The 19,203-nt window shown below is 43.7% G+C and overlaps 1 protein-coding gene across 1 annotated transcript in view; it reads right to left on the reverse strand.

Moving 5' to 3' along the window:
- ZMAT4 (zinc finger matrin-type 4) overlaps window positions 1-19,203 on the reverse strand; it is a 207,368-nt gene that overhangs the window by 56,380 nt on the left and 131,785 nt on the right. The window contains exon 6 of the mRNA XM_075612366.1: window positions 18,116-18,212. Within this exon, the coding sequence (XP_075468481.1) occupies window positions 18,116-18,212 (97 nt within the window). The remainder of the gene's footprint in view (window positions 1-18,115; window positions 18,213-19,203) is intronic.

Consider the following 19,203-nt stretch of genomic DNA (forward strand, 5'->3'; position numbering starts at 1 on the left):
TGTCATGGGTGTTGCCAGGGAAGGCAGGGAATGCTAATTTAACACGGTGTAGCCGGGCTGAGAGGGCTATTACCGCCCAGTACAAGTATTCTCATGGCTTGGAATATCCCTATGTTCCGGAACCCCTCATGCAGGAGATTGAGGACAATAGGGACAGATGGTTACGAGAGGCCATAGAGGAGTATATTGTAAATAAGGGGGTTGCCATTAAGGGCAGCAGAGCTGAGGAGAGGATAGCGCACCTTATGAGGGTGTGGAGTATAGGCAGGAATGTCTATAAGCATAAGCAAGTGATGTATAGACCTGAAAGGGGGTTGCCACGTGATTACAGTGTGACAGTCCTGGACATGGGAGGTCGGGAAGTTAAGAAACCTGATCCTCGTCACTATTATTAGGGGGAACAGGATGGCTGTTGCGAAAGTTAGTGGCTGCTGGTCAGGGCTTGCTTGGCGCAATATGTTGTGAAATCTGTCAATGTTGTGACTAATTATGTATGTCATTCATTTTACAGTGCTTCCTGAACAAAGGTACTTCAAATTTAGGTCCCAGCCGGTGACGGTGGGATTCACCAGGGGGAGAATGTAACCATGCTGTAAAATGGATTACAGTCATCTCTCCTGCTGACAGTAAGGCCTGGTAAGTTATGGGCATGCCAGCAGTAATTATGGAGGTTTGCCCTCACACCCTGGTGAGGTGCCCTATGTATGGATGGGAGTGGTCACATGCTCTGAATCCATGATTAGTGATGTCAGAGTTGTGCCTGCCTCAGAGGATACATAAGGCACAGCACTGCTCAAAAGTTAGGTAATGTAAGAGGTTGTTGGAAGGTGGTTCGGAGGTTATGAGGCAAGGAGCAAGTCTGAGTACAGACTTGGGAGGAGACAGCCCATAAGACTGTGACCAGGGACCTGGCACAGGGAATATCTCTCTAAGGGGAGATAGGGAATCCACCAATCTGGGAAAAGACACCTTTCAAAGGGAAGTGCGGTGAACATGAGCGGCTGAGTACAACCGCTGTGAGGGGCAGCTGGCCCGCCGCAAGTCAATAAAGATGATCTTGTTAAATCAAACCCTCGTGTGTAAGTGTGGAGTGATTATACAGAGGAGTGCACCACAGAGGAGTTCCTCACCAGGACCATCCACAAGCGGACACAGGGATCCTGATGAGGTGGAGGCGCTGCACTGGATCTAGGTAGGCCTCAAGTACACTACCTCAGCTGCCTGTCTGGGTTGGCAATCCCCACACAACATCATGCGGGAGACTCAGGAGTCCTGTTGCCAACAGGTGCACCACCAGACACTACACTGTAATGGGGACTGGTTAGACCACAGGGGCCAATGTGAGATTGGGTGGGTCAGGCTAGGCCAGAAAATCCGTTACAGTTATATATAATGGTAGCACCAGACATGGGCGTGCTATTTTAATTATATATAATGGTAGCACCAGACATGGGCGTGCTATTTTAGTTATATATAATGGTAGCACCAGACATGGACATGCTATTTTAGTTATAAATAATGTAGCACCAGACATGGGCGTGCTATTTTAGTAATATATATAAGGTAGCACCAGACGTGGGCGTGCTATTTTAGTAATATATAATGTAGCACCGGACGTGGGCGTGCTATTTTAGTAATATATAATGTAGCACCGGACGTGGGCGTGCTATTTTAGTAATATATAACGTAGCACCGGACGTGGGCGTGCTATTTTAGTAATATATAACGTAGCACCGGACGTGGGCGTGCTATTTTAGTAATATATAATGTAGCACCGGACGTGGGCGTGCTATTTTAGTAATATATAATGTAGCACCGGACGTGGGCGTGCTATTTTAGTAATATATAATGTAGCACCGGACGTGGGCGTGCTATTTTAGTAATATATAAGGTAGCACCGGACGTGGGCGTGCTATTTTAGTTATATATAACGTAGCACCGGACGTGGGCGTGCTATTTTAGTTATATATAATGTAGCACCGGACGTGGGCGTGCTATTTTAGTTATATATAATGTAGCACCGGACGTGGGCGTGCTATTTTAGTTATATATAACGTAGCACCGGACGTGGGCGTGCTATTTTAGTAATATATAAGGTAGCACCGGACGTGGGCGTGCTATTTTAGTTACAGTATATATAATGTAGCACCGGACGTGGGCGTGCTATTTTAGTTATATATAATGGTAGCACCAGACGTGGGCGTGCTATTTTAGTTATATATAATGTAGCACCAGACGTGGGCATGCTATTTTAGTAATATATAATGTAGCACCGGACGTGGGCGTGCTATTTTAGTTATATATAATGTAGCACCAGACGTGGGCGTGCTATTTTAGTAATATATATAAGGTAGCACCGGACGTGGGCGTGCTATTTTAGTTATATATAAGGTAGCACCGGACGTGGGCGTGCTATTTTAGTTATATATAATGTAGCACCGGACGTGGGCGTGCTATTTTAGTTATATATAATGTAGCACCAGACGTGGGCGTGCTATTTTTGTTATATATAATGGTAGCACCAGACGTGTGCGTGCTATTTTAGTAATATATATAAGGTAGCACCGGACGTGGGCGTGCTATTTTAGTTATATATAATGGTAGCACCAGACATGGACGTGCTATTTTAGTTATAAATAATGTAGCACCAGACATGGGCGTGCTATTTTAGTAATATATATAAGGTAGCACCAGACGTGGGCGTGCTATTTTAGTAATATATAAGGTAGCACCGGACGTGGGCGTGCTATTTTAGTAATATATAACGTAGCACCGGACGTGGGCGTGCTATTTTAGTAATATATAATGTAGCACCGGACGTGGGCGTGCTATTTTAGTAATATATAATGTAGCACCGGACGTGGGCGTGCTATTTTAGTAATATATAATGTAGCACCGGACGTGGGCGTGCTATTTTAGTAATATATAAGGTAGCACCAGACGTGGGCGTGCTATTTTAGTTATATATAACGTAGCACCGGACGTGTGCGTGCTATTTTAGTAATATATATAAGGTAGCACCGGACGTGGGCGTGCTATTTTAGTTATATATAATGGTAGCACCAGACATGGACGTGCTATTTTAGTTATAAATAATGTAGCACCAGACATGGGCGTGCTATTTTAGTAATATATATAAGGTAGCACCAGACGTGGGCGTGCTATTTTAGTAATATATAAGGTAGCACCGGACGTGGGCGTGCTATTTTAGTAATATATAACGTAGCACCGGACGTGGGCGTGCTATTTTAGTAATATATAATGTAGCACCGGACGTGGGCGTGCTATTTTAGTAATATATAATGTAGCACCGGACGTGGGCGTGCTATTTTAGTAATATATAAGGTAGCACCAGACGTGGGCGTGCTATTTTAGTTATATATAACGTAGCACCGGACGTGGGCGTGCTATTTTAGTTATATATAATGTAGCACCGGACGTGGGCGTGCTATTTTAGTTATATATAATGTAGCACCGGACGTGGGCGTGCTATTTTAGTTATATATAATGTAGCACCGGACGTGGGCGTGCTATTTTAGTTATATATAACGTAGCACCGGACGTGGGCGTGCTATTTTAGTAATATATAAGGTAGCACCGGACGTGGGCGTGCTATTTTAGTTATATATAATGTAGCACCGGACGTGGGCGTGCTATTTTAGTTATATATAATGGTAGCACCAGACGTGGGCGTGCTATTTTAGTAATATATAATGTAGCACCGGACGTGGGCGTGCTATTTTAGTTATATATAAGGTAGCACCAGACGTGGGCGTGCTATTTTAGTTATATATAATGGTAGCACCGGACGTGGGCGTGCTATTTTAGTTATATATAATGTCGCACCAGACGTGCGCGTGCTATTTTAGTTATATATAATGTAGCACCGGACGTGGGCGTGCTATTTTAGTTATATATAATGTAGCACCGGACGTGGGCGTGCTATTTTAGTTATATATAATGGTAGCACCAGACGTGGGCGTGCTATTTTAATTATATATAATGGTAGCACCAGACATGGGCGTGCTATTTTAGTTATATATAATGGTAGCACCAGACATGGACATGCTATTTTAGTTATAAATAATGTAGCACCAGACATGGGCGTGCTATTTTAGTAATATATATAAGGTAGCACCAGACGTGGGCGTGCTATTTTAGTAATATATAATGTAGCACCGGACGTGGGCGTGCTATTTTAGTAATATATAATGTAGCACCGGACGTGGGCGTGCTATTTTAGTAATATATAACGTAGCACCGGACGTGGGCGTGCTATTTTAGTAATATATAACGTAGCACCGGACGTGGGCGTGCTATTTTAGTAATATATAATGTAGCACCGGACGTGGGCGTGCTATTTTAGTAATATATAATGTAGCACCGGACGTGGGCGTGCTATTTTAGTAATATATAATGTAGCACCGGACGTGGGCGTGCTATTTTAGTAATATATAAGGTAGCACCGGACGTGGGCGTGCTATTTTAGTTATATATAATGTAGCACCGGACGTGGGCGTGCTATTTTAGTTATATATAACGTAGCACCGGACGTGGGCGTGCTATTTTAGTAATATATAAGGTAGCACCGGACGTGGGCGTGCTATTTTAGTTATATATAATGTAGCACCGGACGTGGGCGTGCTATTTTAGTTATATATAATGGTAGCACCGGACGTGGGCGTGCTATTTTAGTTATATATAATGTAGCACCAGACGTGGGCGTGCTATTTTAGTAATATATAATGTAGCACCGGACGTGGGCGTGCTATTTTAGTTATATATAATGTAGCACCAGACGTGGGCGTGCTATTTTAGTAATATATATAAGGTAGCACCGGACGTGGGCGTGCTATTTTAGTTATATATAAGGTAGCACCGGACGTGGGCGTGCTATTTTAGTTATATATAATGTAGCACCGGACGTGGGCGTGCTATTTTAGTTATATATAATGTAGCACCAGACGTGGGCGTGCTATTTTAGTTATATATAATGGTAGCCCCAGACGTGTGCGTGCTATTTTAGTAATATATATAAGGTAGCACCGGACGTGGGCGTGCTATTTTAGTTATATATAATGGTAGCACCAGACATGGACGTGCTATTTTAGTTATAAATAATGTAGCACCAGACATGGGCGTGCTATTTTAGTAATATATATAAGGTAGCACCAGACGTGGGCGTGCTATTTTAGTAATATATAAGGTAGCACCGGACGTGGGCGTGCTATTTTAGTAATATATAACGTAGCACCGGACGTGGGCGTGCTATTTTAGTAATATATAATGTAGCACCGGACGTGGGCGTGCTATTTTAGTAATATATAATGTAGCACCGGACGTGGGCGTGCTATTTTAGTAATATATAATGTAGCACCGGACGTGGGCGTGCTATTTTAGTAATATATAAGGTAGCACCAGACGTGGGCGTGCTATTTTAGTAATATATATAAGGTAGCACCGGACGCGGGCGTGCTATTTTAGTTATATATAACGTAGCACCGGACGTGTGCGTGCTATTTTAGTAATATATATAAGGTAGCACCGGACGTGGGCGTGCTATTTTAGTTATATATAATGGTAGCACCAGACATGGACGTGCTATTTTAGTTATAAATAATGTAGCACCAGACATGGGCGTGCTATTTTAGTAATATATATAAGGTAGCACCAGACGTGGGCGTGCTATTTTAGTAATATATAAGGTAGCACCGGACGTGGGCGTGCTATTTTAGTAATATATAACGTAGCACCGGACGTGGGCGTGCTATTTTAGTAATATATAATGTAGCACCGGACGTGGGCGTGCTATTTTAGTAATATATAATGTAGCACCGGACGTGGGCGTGCTATTTTAGTAATATATAATGTAGCACCGGACGTGAGCGTGCTATTTTAGTAATATATAAGGTAGCACCAGACGTGGGCGTGCTATTTTAGTTATATATAACGTAGCACCGGACGTGGGCGTGCTATTTTAGTTATATATAATGTAGCACCGGACGTGGGCGTGCTATTTTAGTTATATATAATGTAGCACCGGACGTGGGCGTGCTATTTTAGTTATATATAACGTAGCACCGGACGTGGGCGTGCTATTTTAGTAATATATAAGGTAGCACCGGACGTGGGCGTGCTATTTTAGTTATATATAATGTAGCACCGGACGTGGGCGTGCTATTTTAGTTATATATAATGGTAGCACCAGACGTGGGCGTGCTATTTTAGTAATATATAATGTAGCACCGGACGTGGGCGTGCAATTTTAGTTATATATAAGGTAGCACCAGACGTGGGCGTGCTATTTTAGTTATATATAATGTAGCACCGGACGTGGGCGTGCTATTTTAGTTATATATAATGGTAGCACCGGACGTGGGCGTGCTATTTTAGTTATATATAATGTCGCACCAGACGTGCGCGTGCTATTTTAGTTATATATAATGTAGCACCGGACGTGGGCGTGCTATTTTAGTTATATATAATGGTAGCACCAGACGTGGGCGTGCTATTTTAGTTATATATAATGGTAGCACCAGACGTGGCCGTGCTATTTTAGTTATATATAATGTAGCACCAGACGTGGGTGTGCTATTTTAGTAATATATAATGTAGCACCAGACGTGGCCGTGCTATTTTAGTTATATATAATGTAGCACCGGACGTGGGCGTGCTATTTTAGTTATATATAATGTAGCATCAGACGTGGGCGTGCTATTTTAGTTATTTATAAGGTAGCACCGGACGTGGGCGTGCTATTTTAGTTATATATAAGGTAGCACCGGACGTGGGCGTGCTATTTTAGTTATATATAATGTAGCACCGGACGTGGGTGTGCTATTTTAGTTATATATAATGTAGCACCAGACGTGGGCGTGCTATTTTAGTAATATATATAAGGTAGCACCGGACGTGGGCGTGCTATTTTAGTTATATATAAGGTAGCACCGGACGTGGGCGTGCTATTTTAGTTATATATAATGTAGCACCGGACGTGGGCGTGCTATTTTAGTTATATATAATGTAGCACCAGACGTGGGCGTGCTATTTTAGTTATATATAATGTAGCACCGGACGTGGGCGTGCTATTTTAGTAATATATATAAGGTAGCACCGGACGTGGGCGTGCTATTTTAGTTATATATAAGGTAGCACCGGACGTGGGCGTGCTATTTTAGTTATATATAATGTAGCACCGGACGTGGGCATGCTATTTTAGTTATATATAATGTAGCACCGGACGTGGGCGTGCTATTTTAGTAATATATAATGTAGCACCGGACGTGGGCGTGCTATTTTAGTAATATATAATGTAGCACCGGACGTGGGCGTGCTATTTTAGTTATATATAAGGTAGCACTGGACGTGGGCGTGCTATTTTAGTAATATATATAATGTAGCACCAGACGTGGGCGTGCTATTTTAGTAATATATAAGGTAGCACCGGACGTGGGCGTGCTATTTTAGTTATATATAATGTAGCACCAGACGTGGGCGTGCTATTTTAGTTATATATAATGTAGCACCGGACGTGGGCGAGCTATTTTAGTTATATATAACGTAGCACCGGACTTGGGCGTGCTATTTTAGTAATATATATAAGGTAGCACCGGATGTGGGCGTGCTATTTTTGTTATATATAAGGTAGCACCGGACGTGGGCGTGCTATTTTAGTTATATATAATGTAGCACCAGACGTGCGCGTGCTATTTTAGTAATATATATAATGTAGCACCAGACGTGGGCGTGCTATTTTAGTTATATATAATGTAGCACCGGACGTGGGCGTGCTATTTTAGTTATATATAATGTAGCACCAGACGTGGGCGTGCTATTTTAGTTATATATAATGGTAGCACCGGACGTGGGCGTGCTATTTTAGTTATATATAATGTAGCACCGGACGTGGGCGTGCTATTTTAGTTATATATAATGTAGCACCGGACGTGGGCGTGCTATTTTAGTTATATATAATGTAGCACAGGACGTGGGCGTGCTATTTTAGTTATATATAAGGTAGCACCGGACGTGGGCGTGCTATTTTAGTAATATATAAGGTAGCACCGGCCGTGGGCGTGCTATTTTAGTTATATATAATGTAGCACCGGACGTGGGCGTGCTATTTTAGTTATATATAAGGTAGCACCAGACGTGGGCGTGCTATTTTAGTTATATATAATGTAGCACCGGACGTGGGCGTGCTATTTTAGTTATATATAAGGTAGCACCAGACGTGGGCGTGCTATTTTAGTTATATATAAGGTAGCACCAGACGTGGGCGTGCTATTTTAGTTATATATAATGTAGCACCGGACGTGGGCGTGCTATTTTAGTTATATATAAGGTAGCACCGGACGTGGGCGTGCTATTTTAGTTATATATAAGGTAGCACCGGACGTGGGCGTGCTATTTTAGTTATATATAAGGTAGCACCGGACGTGGGCGTGCTATTTTAGTTATATATAATGTAGCACCGGACGTGGGCGTGCTATTTTAGTTATATATAATGTAGCACCAGACGTGGGCGTGCTATTTTAGTTATATATAAGGTAGCACCGGACGTGGGCGTGCTATTTTAGTAATATATAATGTAGCACCGGACGTGGGCGTGCTATTTTAGTTATATATAACGTAGCACCGGACGTGGGCGTGCTATTTTAGTTATATATAAGGTAGCACCGGACGTGGGCGTGCTATTTTAGTAATATATAATGTAGCACCGGACGTGGGCGTGCTATTTTTGTTATATATAATGTAGCACCGGACGTGGGCGTGCTATTTTAGTTATATATAAGGTAGCACCGGACGTGGGCGTGCTATTTCAGTTATATATAATGTAGCACCAGACGTGGGCGTGCTATTTTAGTTATATATAATGTAGCACCGGACGTGGGCGTGCTATTTTAGTTATATATAATGTAGCACCGGACGTGGGCGTGCTATTTTAGTTATATATAACGTAGCACCGGACGTGGGCGTGCTATTTTAGTTATATATAAGGTAGCACCGGACGTGGGCGTGCTATTTTAGTAATATATAATGTAGCACCGGACGTGGGCGTGCTATTTTTGTTATATATAATGTAGCACCGGACGTGGGCGTGCTATTTTAGTTATATATAAGGTAGCACCGGACGTGGGCGTGCTATTTTAGTTATATATAAGGTAGCACCGGACGTGGGCGTGCTATTTTTGTTATATATAATGTAGCACCGGACGTGGGCGTGCTATTTTAGTTATATATAATGTAGCACCGGACGCGGGCGTGCTATTTTAGTTATATATAATGTAGCACCGGACGTGGGCGTGCTATTTTAGTTATATATAATGTAGCACCGGACGTGGGCGTGCTATTTTAGTTATATATAATGTAGCACCGGACGTAGGCGTGCTATTTTAGTTATATATAATGTAGCACCGGACGTGGGCGTGCTATTTTAGTTATATATAATGTAGTACCGGACGTGGGCGTGCTATTTTAGTTATATATAATGTAGCACCGGACGTGGGCGTGCTATTTTAGTTATATATAATGGTAGCACCGGACGTGGGCGTGCTATTTTAGTAATATATAATGTAGCACCGGACGTGGGCGTGCTATTTTAGTTATATATAATGTAGCACCGGACGTGGGCGTGCTATTTTAGTTATATATAATGTAGCACCGGACGTGGGCGTGCTATTTTAGTTATATATAATGTAGCACCGGACGTGGGCGTGCTATTTTAGTTATATATAATGTAGCACCGGACGTGGGCGTGCTATTTTAGTTATATATAAGGTAGCACCGGACGTGGGCGTGCTATTTTAGTTATATATAATGTAGCACCGGACGTGGGCGTGCTATTTTAGTTATATATAAGGTAGCACCGGACGTGGGCTTGCTATTTTAGTAATATATAATGTAGCACCGGACGTGGGCGTGCTATTTTAGTTATATATAAGGTAGCACCGGACGTGGGCGTGCTATTTTAGTTATATATAATGTAGCACCGGACGTGGGCGTGCTATTTTAGTTATATATAATGTAGCACCGGACGTGGGCGTGCTATTTTAGTTATATATAATGTAGCACCAGACGTGGGCGTGCTATTTTAGTTATATATAATGTAGCACCGGACGTGGGCGTGCTATTTTAGTAATATATAATGTAGCACCGGACGTGGGCGTGCTATTTTAGTTATATATAAGGTAGCACCGGACGTGGGCGTGCTATTTTAGTAATATATAATGTAGCACCGGACGTGGGCGTGCTATTTTAGTTATATATAAGGTAGCACCGGACGTGGGCGTGCTATTTTAGTTATATATAATGTAGCACCGGACGTGGGCGTGCTATTTTAGTTATATATAAGGTAGCACCGGACGTGGGCGTGCTATTTTAGTTATATATAAGGTAGCACCGGACGTGGGCGTGCTATTTTATTTATATATAATGTAGCACCGGACGTGGGCGTGCTATTTTAGTTATATATAATGGTAGCACCGGACGTGGGCGTGCTATTTTAGTAATATATAATGTAGCACCGGACGTGGGCGTGCTATTTTAGTTATATATAATGTAGCACCGGACGTGGGCGTGCTATTTTAGTTATATATAATGTAGCACCGGACGTGGGCGTGCTATTTTAGTAATATATAATGTAGCACCGGACGTGGGCGTGCTATTTTAGTTATATATAAGGTAGCACCGGACGTGGGCGTGCTATTTTAGTTATATATAATGTAGCACCGGACGTGGGCGTGCTATTTTTGTTATATATAATGTAGCACCGGACGTGGGCGTGCTATTTTAGTTATATATAAGGTAGCACCGGACGTGGGCGTGCTATTTTAGTTATATATAATGTAGCACCGGACGTGGGCGTGCTATTTTAGTTATATATAAGGTAGCACCGGACGTGGGCGTGCTATTTTAGTTATATATAATGTAGCACCGGACGTGGGCGTGCTATTTTAGTAATATATAATGTAGCACCGGACGTGGGCGTGCTATTTTAGTTATATATAATGTAGCACCGGACGTGGGCGTGCTATTTTAGTTATATATAATGTAGCACCGGACGTGGGCGTGCTATTTTAGTAATATATAATGTAGCACCGGACGTGGGCGTGCTATTTTAGTTATATATAAGGTAGCACCGGACGTGGGCGTGCTATTTTAGTTATATATAATGTAGCACCGGACGTGGGCGTGCTATTTTAGTTATATATAAGGTAGCACCGGACGTGGGCGTGCTATTTTAGTTATATATAAGGTAGCACCGGACGTGGGCGTGCTATTTTAGTTATATATAATGTAGCACCGGACGTGGGCGTGCTATTTTAGTAATATATAATGTAGCACCGGACGTGGGCGTGCTATTTTAGTTATATATAATGTAGCACCGGACGTGGGCGTGCTATTTTAGTTATATATAATGGTAGCACCGGACGTGGGCGTGCTATTTTAGTTATATATAAGGTAGCACCGGACGTGGGCGTGCTATTTTAGTTATATATAAGGTAGCACCGGACGTGGGCGTGCTATTTTATTTATATATAATGTAGCACCGGACGTGGGCGTGCTATTTTAGTTATATATAAGGTAGCACCGGACGTGGGCGTGCTATTTTAGTTATATATAATGTAGCACCGGACGTGTGCGTGCTATTTTAGTTATATATAATGGTAGCACCGGACGTGGGCGTGCTATTTTAGTAATATATAATGTAGCACCGGACGTGGGCGTGCTATTTTAGTTATATATAATGTAGCACCGGACGTGGGCGTGCTATTTTAGTAATATATAATGTAGCACCGGACGTGGGCGTGCTATTTTAGTTATATATAAGGTAGCACCGGACGTGGGCGTGCTATTTTAGTAATATATAATGTAGCACCGGACGTGGGCGTGCTATTTTTGTTATATATAATGTAGCACCGGACGTGGGCGTGCTATTTTAGTTATATATAAGGTAGCACCGGACGTGGGCGTGCTATTTTAGTTATATATAATGTAGCACCGGACGTGGGCGTGCTATTTTTGTTATATATAATGTAGCACCGGACGTGGGCGTGCTATTTTAGTTATATATAATGTAGCACCGGACGTGGGCGTGCTATTTTAGTAATATATAATGTAGCACCGGACGTGGGCGTGCTATTTTAGTTATATATAAGGTAGCACCGGACGTGGGCGTGCTATTTTAGTTATATATAATGTAGCACCAGACATGGGCGTGCTATTTTAGTTATATATAAGGTAGCACCGGACGTGGGCGTGCTATTTTAGTTATATATAAGGTAGCACCGGACGTGGGCGTGCTATTTTAGTTATATATAATGGTAGCACCGGACGTGGGCGTGCTATTTTTGTTATATACAATGTAGCACCGGACGTGGGCGTGCTATTTTAGTTATATATAATGTAGCACCGGACGTGGGCGTGCTATTTTAGTTATATATAATGTAGCACCGGACGTGGGCGTGCTATTTTAGTTATATATAATGGTAGCACCGGACGTGGGCGTGCTATTTTTGTTATATAAAATGTAGCACCAGACGTGGGCGTGCTATTTTAGTTATATATAATGGTAGCACCGGACGTGGGCGTGCTATTTTAGTTATATATAATGTAGCACCGGACGTGGGCGTGCTATTTTAGTTATATATAATGGTAGCACCGGACGTGGGCGTGCTATTTTAGTAATATATAATGTAGCACCGGACGTGGGCGTGCTATTTTAGTTATATATAATGTAGCACCGGACGTGGGCGTGCTATTTTAGTTATATATAATGGTAGCACCGGACGTGGGCGTGCTATTTTAGTAATATATAATGTAGCACCGGACGTGGGCGTGCTATTTTAGTTATATATAATGTAGCACCGGACGTGGGCGTGCTATTTTAGTTATATATAATGTAGCACCGGACGTGGGCGTGCTATTTTAGTTATATATAATGTAGCACCGGACGTGGGCGTGCTATTTTAGTAATATATAATGTAGCACCAGACGTGGGCGTGCTATTTTAGTTATATATAATGTAGCACCGGACGTGGGCGTGCTATTTTAGTTATATATAATGTAGCACCGGACGTGGGCGTGCTATTTTAGTTATATATAATGTAGCACCGGACGTGGGCGTGCTATTTTAGTTATATATAATGTAGCACCGGACGTGGGCGTGCTATTTTAGTAATATATAATGTAGCACCGGACGTGGGCGTGCTATTTTAGTTATATATAATGTAGCACCGGACGTGGGCGTGCTATTTTAGTTATATATAATGTAGCACCGGACGTGGGCGTGCTATTTTAGTTATATATAATGTAGCACCAGACGTGGGCGTGCTATTTTAGTTATATATAAGGTAGCACCGGACGTGGGCGTGCTATTTTAGTTATATATAATGTAGCACCGGACGGGGGCGTGCTATTTTAGTTATATATAAGGTAGCACCGGACGTGGGCGTGCTATTTTAGTTATATATAATGTAGCACCGGACGTGTGCGTGCTATTTTAGTCATATATAATGTAGCACCAGACGTGGGCGTGCTATTTTAGTTATATATAATGGTAGCACCGGACGTGGGCGTGCTATTTTAGTTATATATAATGTAGCACCGGACGTGGGCGTGCTATTTTAGTTATATATAATGTAGCACCGGACGTGGGCGTGCTATTTTAGTTATATATAATGTAGCACCGGACGTGGGCGTGCTATTTTAGTTATATATAATGTAGCACCGGACGTGGGCGTGCTATTTTAGTTATATATAAGGTAGCACCGGACGTGGGCGTGCTATTTTAGTTATATATAAGGTAGCACCGGACGTGGGCGTGCTATTTTAGTTATATATAATGGTAGCACCGGACGTGGGCGTGCTATTTTAGTAATATATAATGTAGCACCAGACGTGGGCGTGCTATTTTAGTTATATATAATGTAGCACCGGACGTGGGCGTGCTATTTTAGTTATATATAATGGCCATAGAGAACCTATTTGCAGCTCACTTTATCATTTCATGGCAATGTGTTTTTTCAAGTTGATGTTGAGCAATTAAAGACTGTTTCTGATGTAGGTGCCATAATTACCATTCCAACTCATTGCATTTGTTGAAAGATATGGCATTAGAATTACGGAAGATTATGGGCCTTTAACTTTAGTGTAAGCTTTCTGTAATTGAGTCGAATTGTACAATTGACATGCCCCTCTGTGAGATCTTGCTAAAGCTACAGGTGTCATGGTGCTTGTTACCTGTGAGGGTTCAGGAGAGATGAGTGTCCGCGATGGTAAGGGGAAACAGGACAGGCTTTTGGTGATCCTCAGGCTGAATTCTGGTTCTGTGCAGTCATAGCAGAAACAGTCCCCACCATGACAGTCTTCAAGCATGCCCCTACCCAATACACTGTATAGTTAGGGTGACCACTTGTACCGATTTTGCCGGGACAGTCCCGTTTTTTTCATTACTGTCCCGGTTGCCTGTCTATCCCGGAAATGTCCCGGGTTTTGGCCTTTGTCCCGGTACATAGATGTGATGTGGAGCGGGAGGCGGTACGCTAGTCTGCGCGGCGGAGCTGCGCGAGGAGGATGCGGGACTCAGCTCGTGAGTTTTTTCACTTGTAGAATAGAATGCTGCCGGGGGGTTGGGCTTTAGACATCCTTCAACCAATCCCCTGCGTGCCGGCCGGCATTCTACAAAGCCCTGCCCTGGCATACTCCTTCATAGTAGAATGCTAAGCTGCAGGTGATTGGGTGAGAATGCCGAGGGGCGGGGGCAGAGTATGAGCTGAGCACACCACACTACACTACCAGGGAGTAACGGTGCAGGAGATTGGTGGCCATTTGAGGAGGATGGGAGCAGCTCAGCAAGACCTCAGGGGATTGGACAGATGCCGGGTGGGAGGGGCCGCAGTGATCCATGGGATGGCAGTGATGTCACTGACCTGTGACAGTGACTGCCACGAGGAGCACAGGAGACGATGTGTCAGACAGTCTGGAGCTGCTCAGAGGCAGAGCTGCTGCTGCTGCACGTGTGACAGTCTGTACAATAAGTACTGTAAGTGTAAGTAGCAACATATATATTTATAATAATGCACAACCATATTTCTGCTTTCCCCTGCTATTTATTTAGCACATTTTTATATTATATAAACAAACCCCAAGGTCAGGTCAGGAATGACAATGAGGAATGTCCAATTAATGTCTTCATTTTTTATTTAATTTTAATTAATGTCAATAAATTATTTATATAATTTTCTGGGTGTGTGTCTCTGTCTGGGTGTGTCTCTGTCTGGGTGTGTGTCTCTGTGTGTGTGTGTCTCTCTCTCCCCCTCCCTGTCATCCTCTCCATACCTGTCACCTCTCCCTCTCTCTCCACCTACCTGTCACCTCTCCCCCTCTCTCTCTCCCTCCCTCCCTCCCTGTCACCTTCTCCCTCCCTCCCTGTCACCTCTCTCCCTCTCTCCCTCCCTGTCACCTCCCTCCCTGTCACCTCCCTCCCTGTCACCTCCCTCCCTTCCTGTCACCTCCCTCCCTGTCACCTCCCTCCCTCCCTGTCACCTCCCTCCCTGTCACCTCTCTCCCTTTCACCCCTCTCCCTCCCTGTCACCTCTCCCTCCCTCCCTGTCACCTCTCTCCCTGTCGCCTCCCTCCCTCCCTGTCACCTCTCCCTGTCACCTCCCTCCCTGTCACCTCTCTCCCTCCCTCCCTGTCACCTCCCTCCCTCCCTGTCACCTCTTTCCCTCCCTCTCTGTCACCTCTCTCCCTCCCTCCCTGTCACCTCTCTTTCTCCCTCCCTCCCTGTCACCTCCCTCCCTCCATCCCTGTCACTTCTCTCTCTCTCTCCCTGTCACCTCCCTCCCTGTCACCTCCCTCCCTCCCTGTCACCTCTCTCCCTCCCTCCCTGTCACCTCTCTCCCTCTGTCACCTCTCTCCCTCCCTGTCACCTCTCTCCCTCCCTCCCTGTCACCTCTCCCTCCCTCCCTGTCACCTCCCTCCCTCCCTCCCTGTCACCTCTCTTTCCCTCCCTACCTCCCTCCCTCCCTGTCACCTCTCCCTCCCTGTCACCTCTCCCTCCCTCCCTGTCACCTCTCCCTCCCTCCTTGTCACCCCTCCCTCCCTGTCACCTCTCCCTCCCTCCCTGTCACCTCTCCCTCCCTGTCACCTCTCTCCCTGTCACCTCCCTCCCTCCCTGTCACCTCTTTCCCTCCCTGTCACCTCTTTCCCTCCCTGTCACCTCCCTCCTTCCCTTGGGGGGGGGGGGGGGGTCGCGCATGATTTCTGTTGGCGGCAGTGATGGGGAGAAGGTAGAGAGAGAATGGGAAGAGATAGAATCAATAATACAGCATCAATGGTGACACTATTAGATAAATATCATTATAATCTTTTTTAGTAATGTTTTTTGTTGTATTAATAATTCTTTTTTGTGTCCCGGTTTTTCATTTTCAAAATCTGGTCACCCTATGTATAGTAACTTAGGCAGGGGTATATAAAACTGGATCCTTTATTTGTAGCATCCACTGCAGGTGTTATTACAGCGAATGCATAGTCTTTTAGAATAGGGCCCAGACCTCTGGATGTACCGGCCTACTCGCAGTCTGAAGGCCTTGTCCTCTGTTCAGAGCTTTAGCTGCAGTCAGCCCCAGGAGTGGCTGAAAGCAAGTCTCTCTTCCTTGAGGGAGAGACTAGAACTACATGTCTCTACCCCAGGAGGGGGAGACCTGAACTCTCTATAATTTAGAGTGCCTCCTCCTTAGTGCAGAAGGGGAGGGGACCTGGGCTGCACCCGGATTGGGTAACTCGCAGACTACGCCCCACCTCCACTCCTGCAACTGAAGGAGGCTGCATGATGGAGGGGTAAACCCCACAGGATATCCCTGCTTCAGCATAGGTGGCTCAATCAGTGGCTCAGTCGAAGAGCCACCTGTGCTGAAGCAGGGATATCCTGAAAACCTGACCTGTTGGTGGCCCTTAAGGACGGGAGTTGCCCATCCCTGCTCCCGATCCTAAACAAATTTGGACCATGTTTGTGCCAATGTAGGGTAAACGATGCACGATATTCTTTTCACAAAATCATATCCAAACAACAGGGGATGGTTTCATTTATAAATCTTAAGTATTTTCTTTTAAGCATCAATCACCCAGATGTAACCCCCTAGACATGTCACTGCTATGAGCAAAGGCATAAATCACCCAGGTTTAGCCATAATGTCACTGCTGTTGGTTTATTTCAGTCCTACCAAGTACTGCCCCAGCTGCAATGCAACACATACTGTACATGACAAATTACATCCTCATATAATAACATCCATCTTTCAGTGATTGTGTGAAGTTTTTTTAATGCTCTCTTCACCTAATGTTTCATACAGACTTACAGGGACAGAGCTGAAGTAACATAGCAAGGAAAATATGATGATCTTCTGGAGTCCTTATATTAGTGACAAAAGTATATAATTGATGTTACAGTAGGTGTTGGATCCATCACATTAGCTTTTGTCCTATTTTTGTATTTAGCGTATTATCTAAGCCAGGGATGCACAAACTTTTACTCGTGCGCACCCCTGCCTGCTCTACTCTTCGGCCCGTGCTCCACCTACCCCCGCGCGCTCGGCTCTGGCGGCAAATGACGGGCGGGGTCATGTGACGTCACGTTGCCGTGGTAACACGACGTTACGTGACCCCGGGGCATCATTTGACCCCGGGTTACCATGTCGACGTGTCGCTGTAAGGTAAGTGTGTTATAGAGGCCTCGCGCGGTACCCCGGCATTTAATTTAAATAACTTGGGGGAGAGCGCGGGACTTATATAACTGCCGCACCCCCCCCCAAAAAATCTTGTGCCCCTCAGTTTGCGCACCCCTAATCTTCTTAGCAACATTATACTACATTCTGGATATTGATAAAGTGAATACAAATGTTCAGCGTTATAAGAATAATAAGCACTTTATTTATATATATAACTATTTGTCCCAATGGGACTCAAAACGTTTCACACAAATAAAGCCAACAGTTACAAAAAATAAAAAGGAGCACGTTTCAAGCTACAGCGAAACCAAACATGATAAAAAATATACAAATATAGGACGCGCAGAACATAGACTGGAATGATGCTCCCATACTCCACTTACTTGTTCTGGTGCCGTACACCTTGCAGGTGCGCATGGTACTGCTCAACTGAGTTCAGAACCATCTTGCAGATGTTACAGGTGTAGCTACTCCTCAAAGCTATAGAAAAATAGAAGCAGAGAAAGAAGTGTAAGCGAGAGGTCACAGGGGCAAAGGCAAAAGGTAAAAATACGGACATACAAAATAAGAGGCGTGTTAGCTTTGGAGACAAAATATGTGATCATTTTAGGAGAAATGTGAAAATAGAGGAAATATAAGACAGAAAAACCCTGCAGTGGTAAAGGAAGAAGACGAAAATGAATAAATGCAGATTGGGAACAGAGGAATGAGTGAAAGAATATGGGAGGTTTAGCATAACCAGAAACTGTCTCTTTAAGCTATATTCACAGCACACTGTAATATTTATTCATTATGGTTTTTCCTTTTTAAATACTAGTGATGTTATTAACTGCATATTGTACAGTACAACCCTGCACCAAGACTCAACCTCATAAAAAGCATTTCAAGTTTATCTTAAGTGTACCAGTGGCAACGATGCCAATGTATTGTCTATATGGCATCCTGAAAAGTAAACCAAGAGGATGAACAGCAGGAGTCAAACTGGGAACAAAGATTGATTGCATTTCTTGGGTCTCCTTACCCGATTTCTCAAAACTGTCATTTTGTCTTCAAATAATAAGTGACGTGCGGCCATTGCCTGAATTACACTGTTGTATAAATCACTGCAGTTGTCAAGGGAATTACTTTTCCTGTCACTTCATGGTTTGCTGTTCCACCGAAAGGGTTATTGGAGCGTTATAACTGGTGGCGATATTGAACAGTAAGCAACTCTATTGTCGTCTTCAGGATGACAGCAGCATGCAATATAATGGGAGGGTATATTTGTACCCAAAATCAATTATGTAAAGAGTAAATATAAATATGCCAAGTCTTTTTATAAATAAAAAAACCACCACCCGAGTTTTCATTGTGTCCGAGATCTGAACAATATGCTTTTTTGCCCTTTATTCCGAGGAGCATCCAGCACTTATTCAGATTCACATTGTTGGGGCTACGAATCAAACCAGATTTTGCCCTATAGTAGATGCGA

This window comes from Ascaphus truei, chromosome 8 (genome assembly GCF_040206685.1).
Source record: "Ascaphus truei isolate aAscTru1 chromosome 8, aAscTru1.hap1, whole genome shotgun sequence".
NCBI lineage: Eukaryota > Metazoa > Chordata > Amphibia > Anura > Ascaphidae > Ascaphus > Ascaphus truei.